The sequence below is a fragment of the Nakaseomyces glabratus genome, chromosome B, assembly GCF_010111755.1.
Source record: "Nakaseomyces glabratus chromosome B, complete sequence".
Lineage (NCBI taxonomy): Eukaryota > Fungi > Ascomycota > Saccharomycetes > Saccharomycetales > Saccharomycetaceae > Nakaseomyces > Nakaseomyces glabratus.
Genome location: NC_088952.1, coordinates 497,504 through 509,845, shown reverse-complemented (window position 1 = coordinate 509,845; position 12,342 = coordinate 497,504). Strand labels below are relative to the sequence as shown.

At 43.6% G+C, this 12,342-nt stretch overlaps 1 protein-coding gene across 1 annotated transcript; it reads right to left on the bottom strand.

Annotated features, from left to right (window-relative positions):
* Positions 1-1,941: 1,941 nt before the first annotated feature.
* On the bottom strand, positions 1,942-8,637 carry GVI51_B04983 (uncharacterized protein; the record flags this gene model as incomplete). Its single annotated transcript, XM_065626593.1, has 1 exon — positions 1,942-8,637. One exon carries the CDS (start codon positions 8,635-8,637, stop codon positions 1,942-1,944), a length of 6,696 nt encoding a protein of 2,231 aa, XP_065482665.1.
* Positions 8,638-12,342: the final 3,705 nt, after the last annotated feature.

The following is a 12,342-nucleotide window of genomic DNA, read 5'->3' as shown; positions in this document are numbered from 1 at the left end:
AGATATCTCGACTTCTAGGACTACGCTTGGCCTACTACCCGGAACAAAGTACGTGACAGTGGCATGCTACTGTGATTCCACCATCTCAGATAAGGCTTTTTTTGTAAGAGGGTAGGTAAATGAAGAGATAGTGAATTATACATAGTATAAATTAAAAGCATTAATGTTCAAGGTTGAACATACCCAACAACATGTTTTACTTTTGAATTTCTGTCCGTAAACTTAAAAGTATGGAAATACACAGCTTTACCTAAAATATTTACAAAGCAGTCGTGGTTTCCGTATATCAACTACTTTAAGAGAGTTAGCAAAAGATAAAAGTAAGTGGCATGTATTTGATGTATAAATTGAGACGTTTAACCATATTTTAACAGCGAAACTAAAGAATAACTCTATTGTACAACCCTTATCAGACATGACTTTAATACCCTACCAGGTTAGTAATTATTCCATTCAGAACAATTCACATTTATAGCTACTGTTCGATAATACATGCCTCATGCCAATCAGTTGTCCTCAATTGCATGGAAATCAGGTTAGGTTATCTATATGAAATATGTCGTGTAGTTTACTTTACTCATATAATACAGACTCAATACATGCAATCATTGTAGAAAATTGTACACTGCTTGGATTAAAATTCACATCAAAATCTCGAGCAAAAGCATATACAACTTCTGTAATCACAACTCTCAGTACATCGGCAATGTACTATCAATTCAAATAAGAAACTTTCTCATATCCACATCTAGATTGTTATCACGGCCTGTAAATTCATTGTACAAGTCTTTCTAAACTATTATTGGTTTTGTATCATGCCATGTGTGTGTAAGAGAGAATAACAGTCATAGTTCATACACTGTAAACTAAATATCTCCTCTCTCTTCGACTCGATTTAACAATTTTGTTAAGTTTTGAATGATTTAATATTGAACAACTGCACAGTACTGTGGACTTCGAATCTGTATCAACTGTTTGATAAAACTTACTATAAATACAACCTTTATGGTGTCAGTTCTTATCAAATATATAGAGTTTGTCATGTTGCCCTAGTGATAATGAAATAATTTGTTTGTATATAGTGGCCATCCTAATGAATATCAGCATACTATGAAATAATTGAACAACATGATCGGCATCCATCACTGGGATGTATGGTTGTACATTTTAATGTGACTGGTTTGTTTAGAGTAACTTGAATAAATATGGTGAATCAATTTGACTACCGAACCTCGATAGAGACCCATTATTCATCAAAGTGATTGTTTCAAAAATGTATGTTTCATTTGGGGAATATTAATTGTACATCTATAAATATTCCAAGCAATAAACACTTTTTAATATTATAGTATTAAATAAATTACATGTTTTGGTAACGTCAATGAAACTGAAAGTGTCACCCAGTTTTTCATGCTAACTAGGGAACCTCAACAGCTACGAGAAATGCCAACATGTTTAAAAATATTCCCTCTCGTACAATTATACATACTCTCACTCACATGATTACCGTCACTGCTCACATCTCGCGTTTTTCGCAACTTGTCAGTTTTCATTTTAACAGAGGCCCATGTTCGGCAGCAGTGTTCCAGAAACACATGAAAAACATTCTATCAAAGAGAAAATATCTACTATTATAACAAATACATAAATATAAAAACTCCTTAAAAAATATATTCAAATTCGAACTGGATTTCAATAAACCCAGCAGAGTAAATGAATGTTGCTGCATAACGAACTAGGCAATTATAGCAATTATAACGAACTAGACAATTAGGGGATATCTTCAACTTTAATGTCCTCAAGACAATAATAACATTGCTATTGTTTCCCCCGATAGTAATGTGATTAATTAGTAAAAACAATCAACATGGAAATTGATGTCCATGATTCAACGAACGTGCATTTAGCGCAATGACTATTTTTAATCTGATCATCGTCTGCTTAAGCCATGCCTAACAGAATCAAGATAGTCAATGATGTAGACAGTAAAACAGTATCAAATTTGATCTTGAATGTAGAACCCGCACCGTGGAAGATGGAGGCAGTTTGGGTCTGGGACACCTTATGTCCGCTTTCAATTGCAGAAGCTGCTGTAGGAGCAAACATCTCCAAAGAGCTACCTTGGAGTTGTGAATAACCGACATTAGATGCAGTACTTTGACTTACAGCAATTTCTGTCACACTGTTTGGGCTAGGCTTGCTATTGACACTCTTGGCACTGCCACCATTTTGATATCCAAAACTTGAGATGGTTTGCATGCTTGGTGAAGCTGTTGCAGTCTCGACGTTAGATTTCAAATCAGGGCATGGAACAGTGGTGGTTATAGTAGTTGGTTTGCCGTTGGAGTCGGTGGTGGTGATGTGGGACACAACTTCGGTCTCAACACTGCCGTTGGACTTCGTGACAACTGTGGTGTAGTCTGGGTTGTTTGAGCATACAGTACATGGAACAGTGGTGACGATTGTGGTAGGCTTACCGTTGGAGTCGGTGGTGGTGATGTGGGAAACAACTTCGGTCTCAACACTGCCGTTGGACTTCGTGACAACTGTGGTGTAGTCTGCGCCGCTGGCAGCTGGGGATGGGTAGGTGGTGACGATGGTGGTAGGCTTGCCGTTGGAGTCTGTGGTGGTGATGTGGGAGACGATGTCAGTGTGGGCCTTGCTGTCAGAGCCGGTGATCACGGTGGTGTAGTCTGCGCCGCTGGCAGCTGGGGATGGGTAGGTGGTGACGATGGTGGTAGGCTTGCCGTTGGAGTCTGTGGTGGTGATGTGGGAGACGATGTCAGTGTGGGCCTTGCTGTCAGAGCCGGTGATCACGGTGGTGTAGTCTGCGCCGCTGGCAGCTGGGGATGGGTAGGTGGTGACGATGGTGGTAGGCTTGCCGTTGGAGTCTGTGGTGGTGATGTGGGAGACGATGTCAGTCTCGACACTGCCGTTCGACTTGGTGACCACGGTGGTGTAGTCTGAGCCGCTGGCAGCTGGGGATGGGTAGGTGGTTACCATGGTGGTAGGCTTGCCGTTGGAGTCGGTGGTGGTGATGTGGGAGACGATGTCAGTCTCGACACTGCCGTTCGACTTGGTGACCACGGTGGTGTAGTCTGAGCCGCTGGCAGGTGGGGATGGGTAGGTGGTTACCATGGTGGTAGGCTTGCCGTTGGAGTCGGTGGTGGTGATGTGGGAGACGATGTCAGTCTCGACACTGCCGTTCGACTTGGTGACCACGGTGGTGTAGTCTGAGCCGCTGGCAGGTGGGGATGGGTAGGTGGTTACCATGGTGGTAGGCTTGCCGTTGGAGTCGGTGGTGGTGATGTGGGAGATAATGTCCGTCTGGGAGCTGCCGTCGGAGTTGGTGACCACGGTGGTGTCCACAGAACCGGTTGGGCTTGGGACAGTGGTGACTATGGTGGTAGGCTTGCCGTTGGAGTCGGTGGTGGTGATGTGGGAGACGATGTCAGTCTCGACACTGCCGTTCGACTTGGTGACCACGGTGGTGTAGTCTGAGCCGCTGGCAGGTGGGGATGGGTAGGTGGTTACCATGGTGGTAGGCTTGCCGTTGGAGTCGGTGGTGGTGATGTGGGAGATAATGTCCGTCTGGGAGCTGCCGTCGGAGTTGGTGACCACGGTGGTGTCCACAGAACCGGTTGGGCTTGGGACAGTGGTGACTATGGTGGTAGGCTTGCCGTTGGAGTCGGTGGTGGTGATGTGGGAGACGATGTCAGTCTCGACACTGCCGTTCGACTTGGTGACCACGGTGGTGTAGTCTGAGCCGCTGGCAGGTGGGGATGGGTAGGTGGTTACCATGGTGGTAGGCTTGCCGTTGGAGTCGGTGGTGGTGATGTGGGAGATAATGTCCGTCTGGGAGCTGCCGTCGGAGTTGGTGACCACGGTGGTGTCCACAGAACCGGTTGGGCTTGGGACAGTGGTGACTATGGTGGTAGGCTTGCCGTTGGAGTCGGTGGTGGTGATGTGGGAGACGATGTCAGTCTCGACACTGCCGTTCGACTTGGTGACCACGGTGGTGTAGTCTGAGCCGCTGGCAGGTGGGGATGGGACAGTGGTGACTATGGTGGTAGGCTTGCCGTTGGAGTCGGTGGTGGTGATGTGGGAGACGATGTCAGTCTCGACACTGCCGTTCGACTTGGTGACCACGGTGGTGTAGTCTGAGCCGCTGGCAGGTGGGGATGGGTAGGTGGTGACGATGGTGGTAGGCTTGCCGTTGGAGTCGGTGGTGGTGATGTGGGAGACGATGTCAGTGTGGGCCTTGCTGTCAGAGCCGGTGATCACGGTGGTGTAGTCTGCGCCGCTGGCAGCTGGGGATGGGTAGGTGGTGACGATGGTGGTAGGCTTGCCGTTGGAGTCTGTGGTGGTGATGTGGGAGACGATGTCAGTGTGGGCCTTGCTGTCAGAGCCGGTGATCACGGTGGTGTAGTCTGCGCCGCTGGCAGCTGGGGATGGGTAGGTGGTGACGATGGTGGTAGGCTTGCCGTTGGAGTCTGTGGTGGTGATGTGGGAGACGATGTCAGTGTGGGCCTTGCTGTCAGAGCCGGTGATCACGGTGGTGTAGTCTGCGCCGCTGGCAGCTGGGGATGGGTAGGTGGTGACGATGGTGGTAGGCTTGCCGTTGGAGTCTGTGGTGGTGATGTGGGAGACGATGTCAGTGTGGGCCTTGCTGTCAGAGCCGGTGATCACGGTGGTGTAGTCTGCGCCGCTAGCAGCTGGGGATGGGTAGGTGGTGACGATGGTGGTAGGCTTGCCGTTGGAGTCTGTGGTGGTGATGTGGGAGACGATGTCAGTGTGGGCCTTGCTGTCAGAGCCGGTGATCACGGTGGTGTAGTCTGCGCCGCTGGCAGCTGGGGATGGGTAGGTGGTGACGATGGTGGTAGGCTTGCCGTTGGAGTCTGTGGTGGTGATGTGGGAGACGATGTCAGTGTGGGCCTTGCTGTCAGAGCCGGTGATCACGGTGGTGTAGTCTGCGCCGCTGGCAGCTGGGGATGGGTAGGTGGTGACGATGGTGGTAGGCTTGCCGTTGGAGTCTGTGGTGGTGATGTGGGAGACGATGTCAGTGTGGGCCTTGCTGTCAGAGCCGGTGATCACGGTGGTGTAGTCTGCGCCGCTGGCAGGTGGGGATGGGTAGGTGGTGACGATGGTGGTAGGCTTGCCGTTGGAGTCTGTGGTGGTGATGTGGGAGACGATGTCAGTGTGGGCCTTGCTGTCAGAGCCGGTGATCACGGTGGTGTAGTCTGCGCCGCTGGCAGCTGGGGATGGGTAGGTGGTTACCATGGTGGTAGGCTTGCCGTTGGAGTCTGTGGTGGTGATGTGGGAGACGATGTCAGTCTCGACACTGCCGTTCGACTTGGTGACCACGGTGGTGTAGTCTGAGCCGCTGGCAGGTGGGGATGGGTAGGTGGTTACCATGGTGGTAGGCTTGCCGTTGGAGTCGGTGGTGGTGATGTGGGAGACGATGTCAGTCTCGACACTGCCGTTCGACTTGGTGACCACGGTGGTGTAGTCTGAGCCGCTGGCAGGTGGGGATGGGTAGGTGGTTACCATGGTGGTAGGCTTGCCGTTGGAGTCGGTGGTGGTGATGTGGGAGATAATGTCCGTCTGGGAGCTGCCGTCGGAGTTGGTGACCACGGTGGTGTCCACAGAACCGGTTGGGCTTGGGACAGTGGTGACTATGGTGGTAGGCTTGCCGTTGGAGTCGGTGGTGGTGATGTGGGAGACGATGTCAGTCTCGACACTGCCGTTCGACTTGGTGACCACGGTGGTGTAGTCTGAGCCGCTGGCAGGTGGGGATGGGTAGGTGGTTACCATGGTGGTAGGCTTGCCGTTGGAGTCGGTGGTGGTGATGTGGGAGATAATGTCCGTCTGGGAGCTGCCGTCGGAGTTGGTGACCACGGTGGTGTCCACAGAACCGGTTGGGCTTGGGACAGTGGTGACTATGGTGGTAGGCTTGCCGTTGGAGTCGGTGGTGGTGATGTGGGAGACGATGTCAGTCTCGACACTGCCGTTCGACTTGGTGACCACGGTGGTGTAGTCTGAGCCGCTGGCAGGTGGGGATGGGTAGGTGGTTACCATGGTGGTAGGCTTGCCGTTGGAGTCGGTGGTGGTGATGTGGGAGACGATGTCAGTCTCGACACTGCCGTTCGACTTGGTGACCACGGTGGTGTAGTCTGAGCCGCTGGCAGGTGGGGATGGGTAGGTGGTTACCATGGTGGTAGGCTTGCCGTTGGAGTCGGTGGTGGTGATGTGGGAGATAATGTCCGTCTGGGAGCTGCCGTCGGAGTTGGTGACCACGGTGGTGTCCACAGAACCGGTTGGGCTTGGGACAGTGGTGACTATGGTGGTAGGCTTGCCGTTGGAGTCGGTGGTGGTGATGTGGGAGACGATGTCAGTCTCGACACTGCCGTTCGACTTGGTGACCACGGTGGTGTAGTCTGAGCCGCTGGCAGGTGGGGATGGGTAGGTGGTTACCATGGTGGTAGGCTTGCCGTTGGAGTCGGTGGTGGTGATGTGGGAGATAATGTCAGTCTCGACACTGCCGTTCGACTTGGTGACCACGGTGGTGTAGTCTGAGCCGCTGGCAGGTGGGGATGGGTAGGTGGTTACCATGGTGGTAGGCTTGCCGTTGGAGTCGGTGGTGGTGATGTGGGAGATAATGTCCGTCTGGGAGCTGCCGTCGGAGTTGGTGACCACGGTGGTGTCCACAGAACCGGTTGGGCTTGGGACAGTGGTGACTATGGTGGTAGGCTTGCCGTTGGAGTCGGTGGTGGTGATGTGGGAGACGATGTCAGTCTCGACACTGCCGTTCGACTTGGTGACCACGGTGGTGTAGTCTGAGCCGCTGGCAGGTGGGGATGGGTAGGTGGTTACCATGGTGGTAGGCTTGCCGTTGGAGTCGGTGGTGGTGATGTGGGAGATAATGTCCGTCTGGGAGCTGCCGTCGGAGTTGGTGACCACGGTGGTGCCCACAGAACCGGTTGGGCTTGGGACAGTGGTGACTATGGTGGTAGGCTTGCCGTTGGAGTCGGTGGTGGTGATGTGGGAGACGATGTCAGTCTCGACACTGCCGTTCGACTTGGTGACCACGGTGGTGTAGTCTGAGCCGCTGGCAGGTGGGGATGGGTAGGTGGTTACCATGGTGGTAGGCTTGCCGTTGGAGTCGGTGGTGGTGATGTGGGAGACGATGTCAGTCTCGACACTGCCGTTCGACTTGGTGACCACGGTGGTGTAGTCTGAGCCGCTGGCAGGTGGAGATGGGTACGTTGCCGTATTATTGGATATTTTATTTGTCTCCGTTGTTGTAATTGTTTTGGGATGTCCTCCATTATCTGTAGTTGTTATAGTTTTGGTAACTGTGGAAAACTGCTCAGGACTATTTGTTAAAGTGGTATAATATGTGAATGGATTGCCGTGCACATCTATTCCAGTTACTCTACTAACTATTTCAGTAGCTGTCGTTGTTTTATCTGACTTTGTAATAGTGTAAATGGACGGTGGTGTGTATATTGTAGTCGTTCCGATAAGTGGTAATTTGTCACTATTATAAGTAGAAAAAAATGAAATCGTTTCTGGAAAGCCAAGTTCATTAGTAGTCTCATAAGAGCTGGGAACTTCAAAGGTATACAATGGGAGTTCAACACATGGTTGGCATATGGATGGAGCTGGTTGAGGTGGTCTTCCGTTGTACCTAACAAAATTGTTGTGGTTATATGTTTCTCCTTGTATACTTATTGATTCAACAATTTCAAATAGGGATTCGTTGTAGCCTTTGCCAACTGGGATTGTAAAACTTTGAAGATCTAGCCATCCTGTGGTAAAGTGCACAATACCGGTGAGAGGGTTATAATCAACCTTCTTAATAGGGAAAATAGGGAATAAAAATCCATTTCCATTTCCAAGGCCATAAATTGGAGTGTTTTGACCATTTGTTACAGACAAAACAGATGATGGATCTGATAAATATATGGTTTGCTGCTGAACGTCAATGCTGCTAATATCAAATAATGCGTTTTGACCGACAGTAACACAACCTATACCTTGGATAGGATTTCCCAACTCGAATGTAGTGTTTGCCAGGCATATTGTACCTGTATTATACCAGGGGTTAGCATAATTGCCTAATTTCAAAATCTGTGGCATATTTGCACTAGTACCCTTAGAATATATATAACCAGTGTTAACCACAGAAGAAGCATCAATTTCAAAAGTATCGCCATGACTAGATGTAAACATCATATTACCAGTATTAGTGAACGATCCAGAATTAATTGTCCATGAACCAGAACTGGTACTGTTTCTATCGTCAACTACTACAGTTCCATCATTGCGAAATACAAAGCTAACAAAAAGAGCATGTTTAGATTCAATATCAAACCCCTGCAATCCATTGTTAAGGTAGTATAAGGAACCCCCTTTATCAACTCTGACAGTTTGATACATTGGAACGGAGTTCATGTCCTGAAATGCAAGGTAAGCTCCTCCTAGAACAATGTAGCCATCGTCAAAACCAGATGGACTATTACCATACGTAATAGTATTGCTCTGAACAACTGCTTGAGAGTTGACAAGACTAACATAGCAGAATAATTTTGTTAAAAACAAAAACCAACCGGGAGGGTGGGTTTTGTACTTCATTATCGATACGGCTAGATAGACCTAGATTTCTAATTCTTTTGTATTGCTTCAATTGGAGTTCAGTTGGGAATGAAAAATGTTAGGACTCTTTTTGATATTAGGCCGGTGATTCAACAACTTGGTGGGTATAAAAATAATAACAAAATTGTGAATTGGAAATGTTCAAATAATGACATCTTTAACATATCCACACTTTATATAGTTTTCTTTTATGCTATACAAAGTTTAAAGGGTCAAGGAATAAAAATTATGCTATTCTTTAAAATTTAGTAAATTTTAGTTGATCGCGTGTCATATTTTTGATTGTTTGTTGTTTGCAAAAAGTAACTGTACAATAAGAATTAGATATTGTAACATAGTGGCGTGATTGCTTTTCATGCGATTGTAAATGATTTAATTAATGACGCAATGTCTTACTCCATTTGGGCAAAAGTATAATGAAATGGAATTCTCTTTTCTGACTGTGTTAAAGGAACACTAATCATCAATTAGTAAGCATCAGCTAGCATTCCATTTAGAACTGGAAAGTAGGTTAAAATTCAATTGTTGAGAAGTATTATTCTTTAGTTATTCTTTAGTTATCTGGCAATTGATCTTTGAATACCAGCAATGCTATTTCATTTTCTGTGGTTATTGCTTAGCAATTCCATCTGATATTCTGTAGGAAAAACAAATTTACTCTTTCTAATTATTTAGTCAGATATCGTACTGTACAGGTATGTGATACGGAGGCAACAGTATTATGAGTATCTAGTGTACAGATACTAATCCCTGATACTATAATGAACAGCCATTACGGTTATTTCGGTGTTAATGAAATTAAATGTTGCAATATTTTTGATGCAACAAAATTATAAATCGCTTAATATGATAGAATAAAAGAAAAATCTAGCGTGCGTGTATATCGATTGAGAGATAAATGTGAAAAAATTTAAGAATATTAGCATTTTTAGCTTGTTTCAGGAGAAATATAGCATGACTATATTAATAGAAGTATTATATTTGTAACATTTTGAAAAGTTCAATTATTAGTAAGAATTAATATGTGAAACGAAAATGGGAGAGTTAATTATTCATATGGCATTATTGCTACCTATTATAATGACTATAAAATAACAAAATATTAGGAGTAATACTAAGGAGTTACTCATGAATTTGTCCTCCTCGAAATTAACGGGGATTATCATCTGAGTGCGATGCAATTACCTTAGATTAAAAAAAGGAAAAATTATCAAGATATTACCACTTATGAGTAGTAAATAATATCTTTTAGCAAGAACTACCCTTTTTATTTAGTAATCTGAAACAAAATAATTGAAAGAAATTTATCAAATTTTTGTATTGTATAAATGATATTTTATTAATTATTGTTCAATTTCCTCAGGTACCTTATTGTGCCACAAATAATATCTCAAATGGTATTTGAATTAATCAAGCCTGAAACTAATCAGAGACCTGTAACTTATTATCTTACTACCAATAAATTTTCTCTTATCAAAGAAAATTGCCTATTGGTCAATCTATTTCCCCTCTTACTTAGTTATAATCATATGATATTTTTTATTTGGTAAAGTTAAACATAACTATGAACATGAATGTTCTTTTTTCAGCAAACCTTTCAATTGATTAGGCGAAGTTCTGATATCTCAGTAAAGTTGAACCGATCACTTTAGAAGAAGAAATCAAGCACAACACTAACTAAAATTGGTTCATGCAGCAGTGTTTGGAAGAGAACGTAGCATCATTATAAAACTTTTGACTTTAATTCCCTCATCTGCAATATGGTGTTAAAATCCGTCAGTAATTCGATGTACATCGGTCGATATCAAGAATTATCTAAGAAATTTCCCAATCAGTTGAAATAAGGGCTTGCACGCTGGAATATAAGCTCGCAATCAATGCATACTTGTAATGTGCTGGAACAAAAATGTCAAATATAAGGGCATATTAGTAGGCTTGAGAACAATATCTGTGTGAGTTTCAGTACAAGCTAACAGATATGGTGTGAAGTAGAAGCGTGGTCAACATTGAAATAATAGTCATTATTAGTATTACTATAGGGAAGGTTAATTTCTTTTTTTGTACTGCTTGTATACCTCTATTGATTAATCATTAAAATTTTTTAACACATTAAAACCATAAGAATTTCAATACAAACTCAAGTATTATTCTACACTGATCATTGTTGTATTAACCGGTGCTATACTTTAAATTTTGCCTTGTATATTATTCGTAATCTCATAAGTGAAATTATGAACCATAAAAATGTTCTCATTTGCACACTATACAACAAAGATCTTACTCAATTGGGAGATTACTTAGTTTGCAATTTTCAGTACAAATTAGACTTTATTTTTTTTACACTGTTTTACTGAATTGATAATACTATCCTTCTCGTTTTTGCCGTGGTTATATCACGTAGCCCCTATTTCATTCCTACTGTAAAAATTTTCCATTGTATTCTTCAAGCTCTCATTACGTCATTTGATATTCGGAAAAGGGCTTAGCACATTTATTTTGGTTCTTGAATGAACTAAGGAATTAGAAAATGCTGTGCTTAAATCCACAAGTATGAGTTAGGTAAGTAGTCTGGAAAAGCAATTTGTTTAAAATCGGCATACAATATATTCCCAAATTACACAATGTTTGTCTCAAAACATGAGTAAGATAAAGATAACATTAATTCTTGCGCAATCGATAAGTGAATACTGGAGCCCGCAGTTTGTTTAGTTTTCATTACTATTCAGAGAATTCCCTGCATCTTTCCCCATAATTACATATTACATACATTATTGGTTGTCATAAAAGCCTGATTTTGGAATCACAATATCTGAATAAGAGCGCAAACAATTTTGTTTTTAATTGATTGTCGTGAATAATATTTAGTAGACAGTCCTTCATTAACTGGTCAGTTTGAGTATCTGAGAAAAATGATTTGTCATTTCTTTGTGGCCCTATTTGGTCAAATAATTGAATTTTCAAAAGCTAATTCAATAGATATTACGTTGGGATATACTGATAAAATTACTAATAATTCCTAGTGAGTTTGTTAATCGGTTTTAATATAGTGTCCTGTGCTTCAAAGTCATCAATACCCACTGCTTTAAAGCCTCTAAATCTATACTGTTAAAGATTAGAATGGATGAAATTATGAAGATAATTTTACTGATGAAAGCATAGAATGCATAAATTTGAAACAGATTTTGTTTTTAATTAATTTCATATAAATTTGGATTCATTTCCTTGCCTCTTTTGAAAAATTTATCAAAAGACATATTCAATTTAGGGAGCATGAAACAAAGATGTCGTGCCTTACTTAAAATTGATCATGTTGGGAGAGAAGCATCAGCACGCAATATGGTGAACTCAAAATCCTAGGATATTTAATCCCCGCAGATACACTTTGATGTCTGAGATATTAACGTCCCAAATTATTCTAAATACCATTTATTGATATCAAGTTTGCATTAGTAAACTTTGATTACAGATGAGTAGCCCAACATGTAGCTTGAACGAAATTTGTACCTCTACTGAAATGTTTTGTAAATATTATAGTTATCTACAAATAGAATGCGTCATGTTTAAGGTCTAAGCAGCATTACCAATTCTGTTTTGATATGAAACTTAGATATATGAAACTAAGAAGACTGAGTCTTAGATTTTGTTAGTTGATACATATTTTCCATTAAAATTAGTGACACTCAT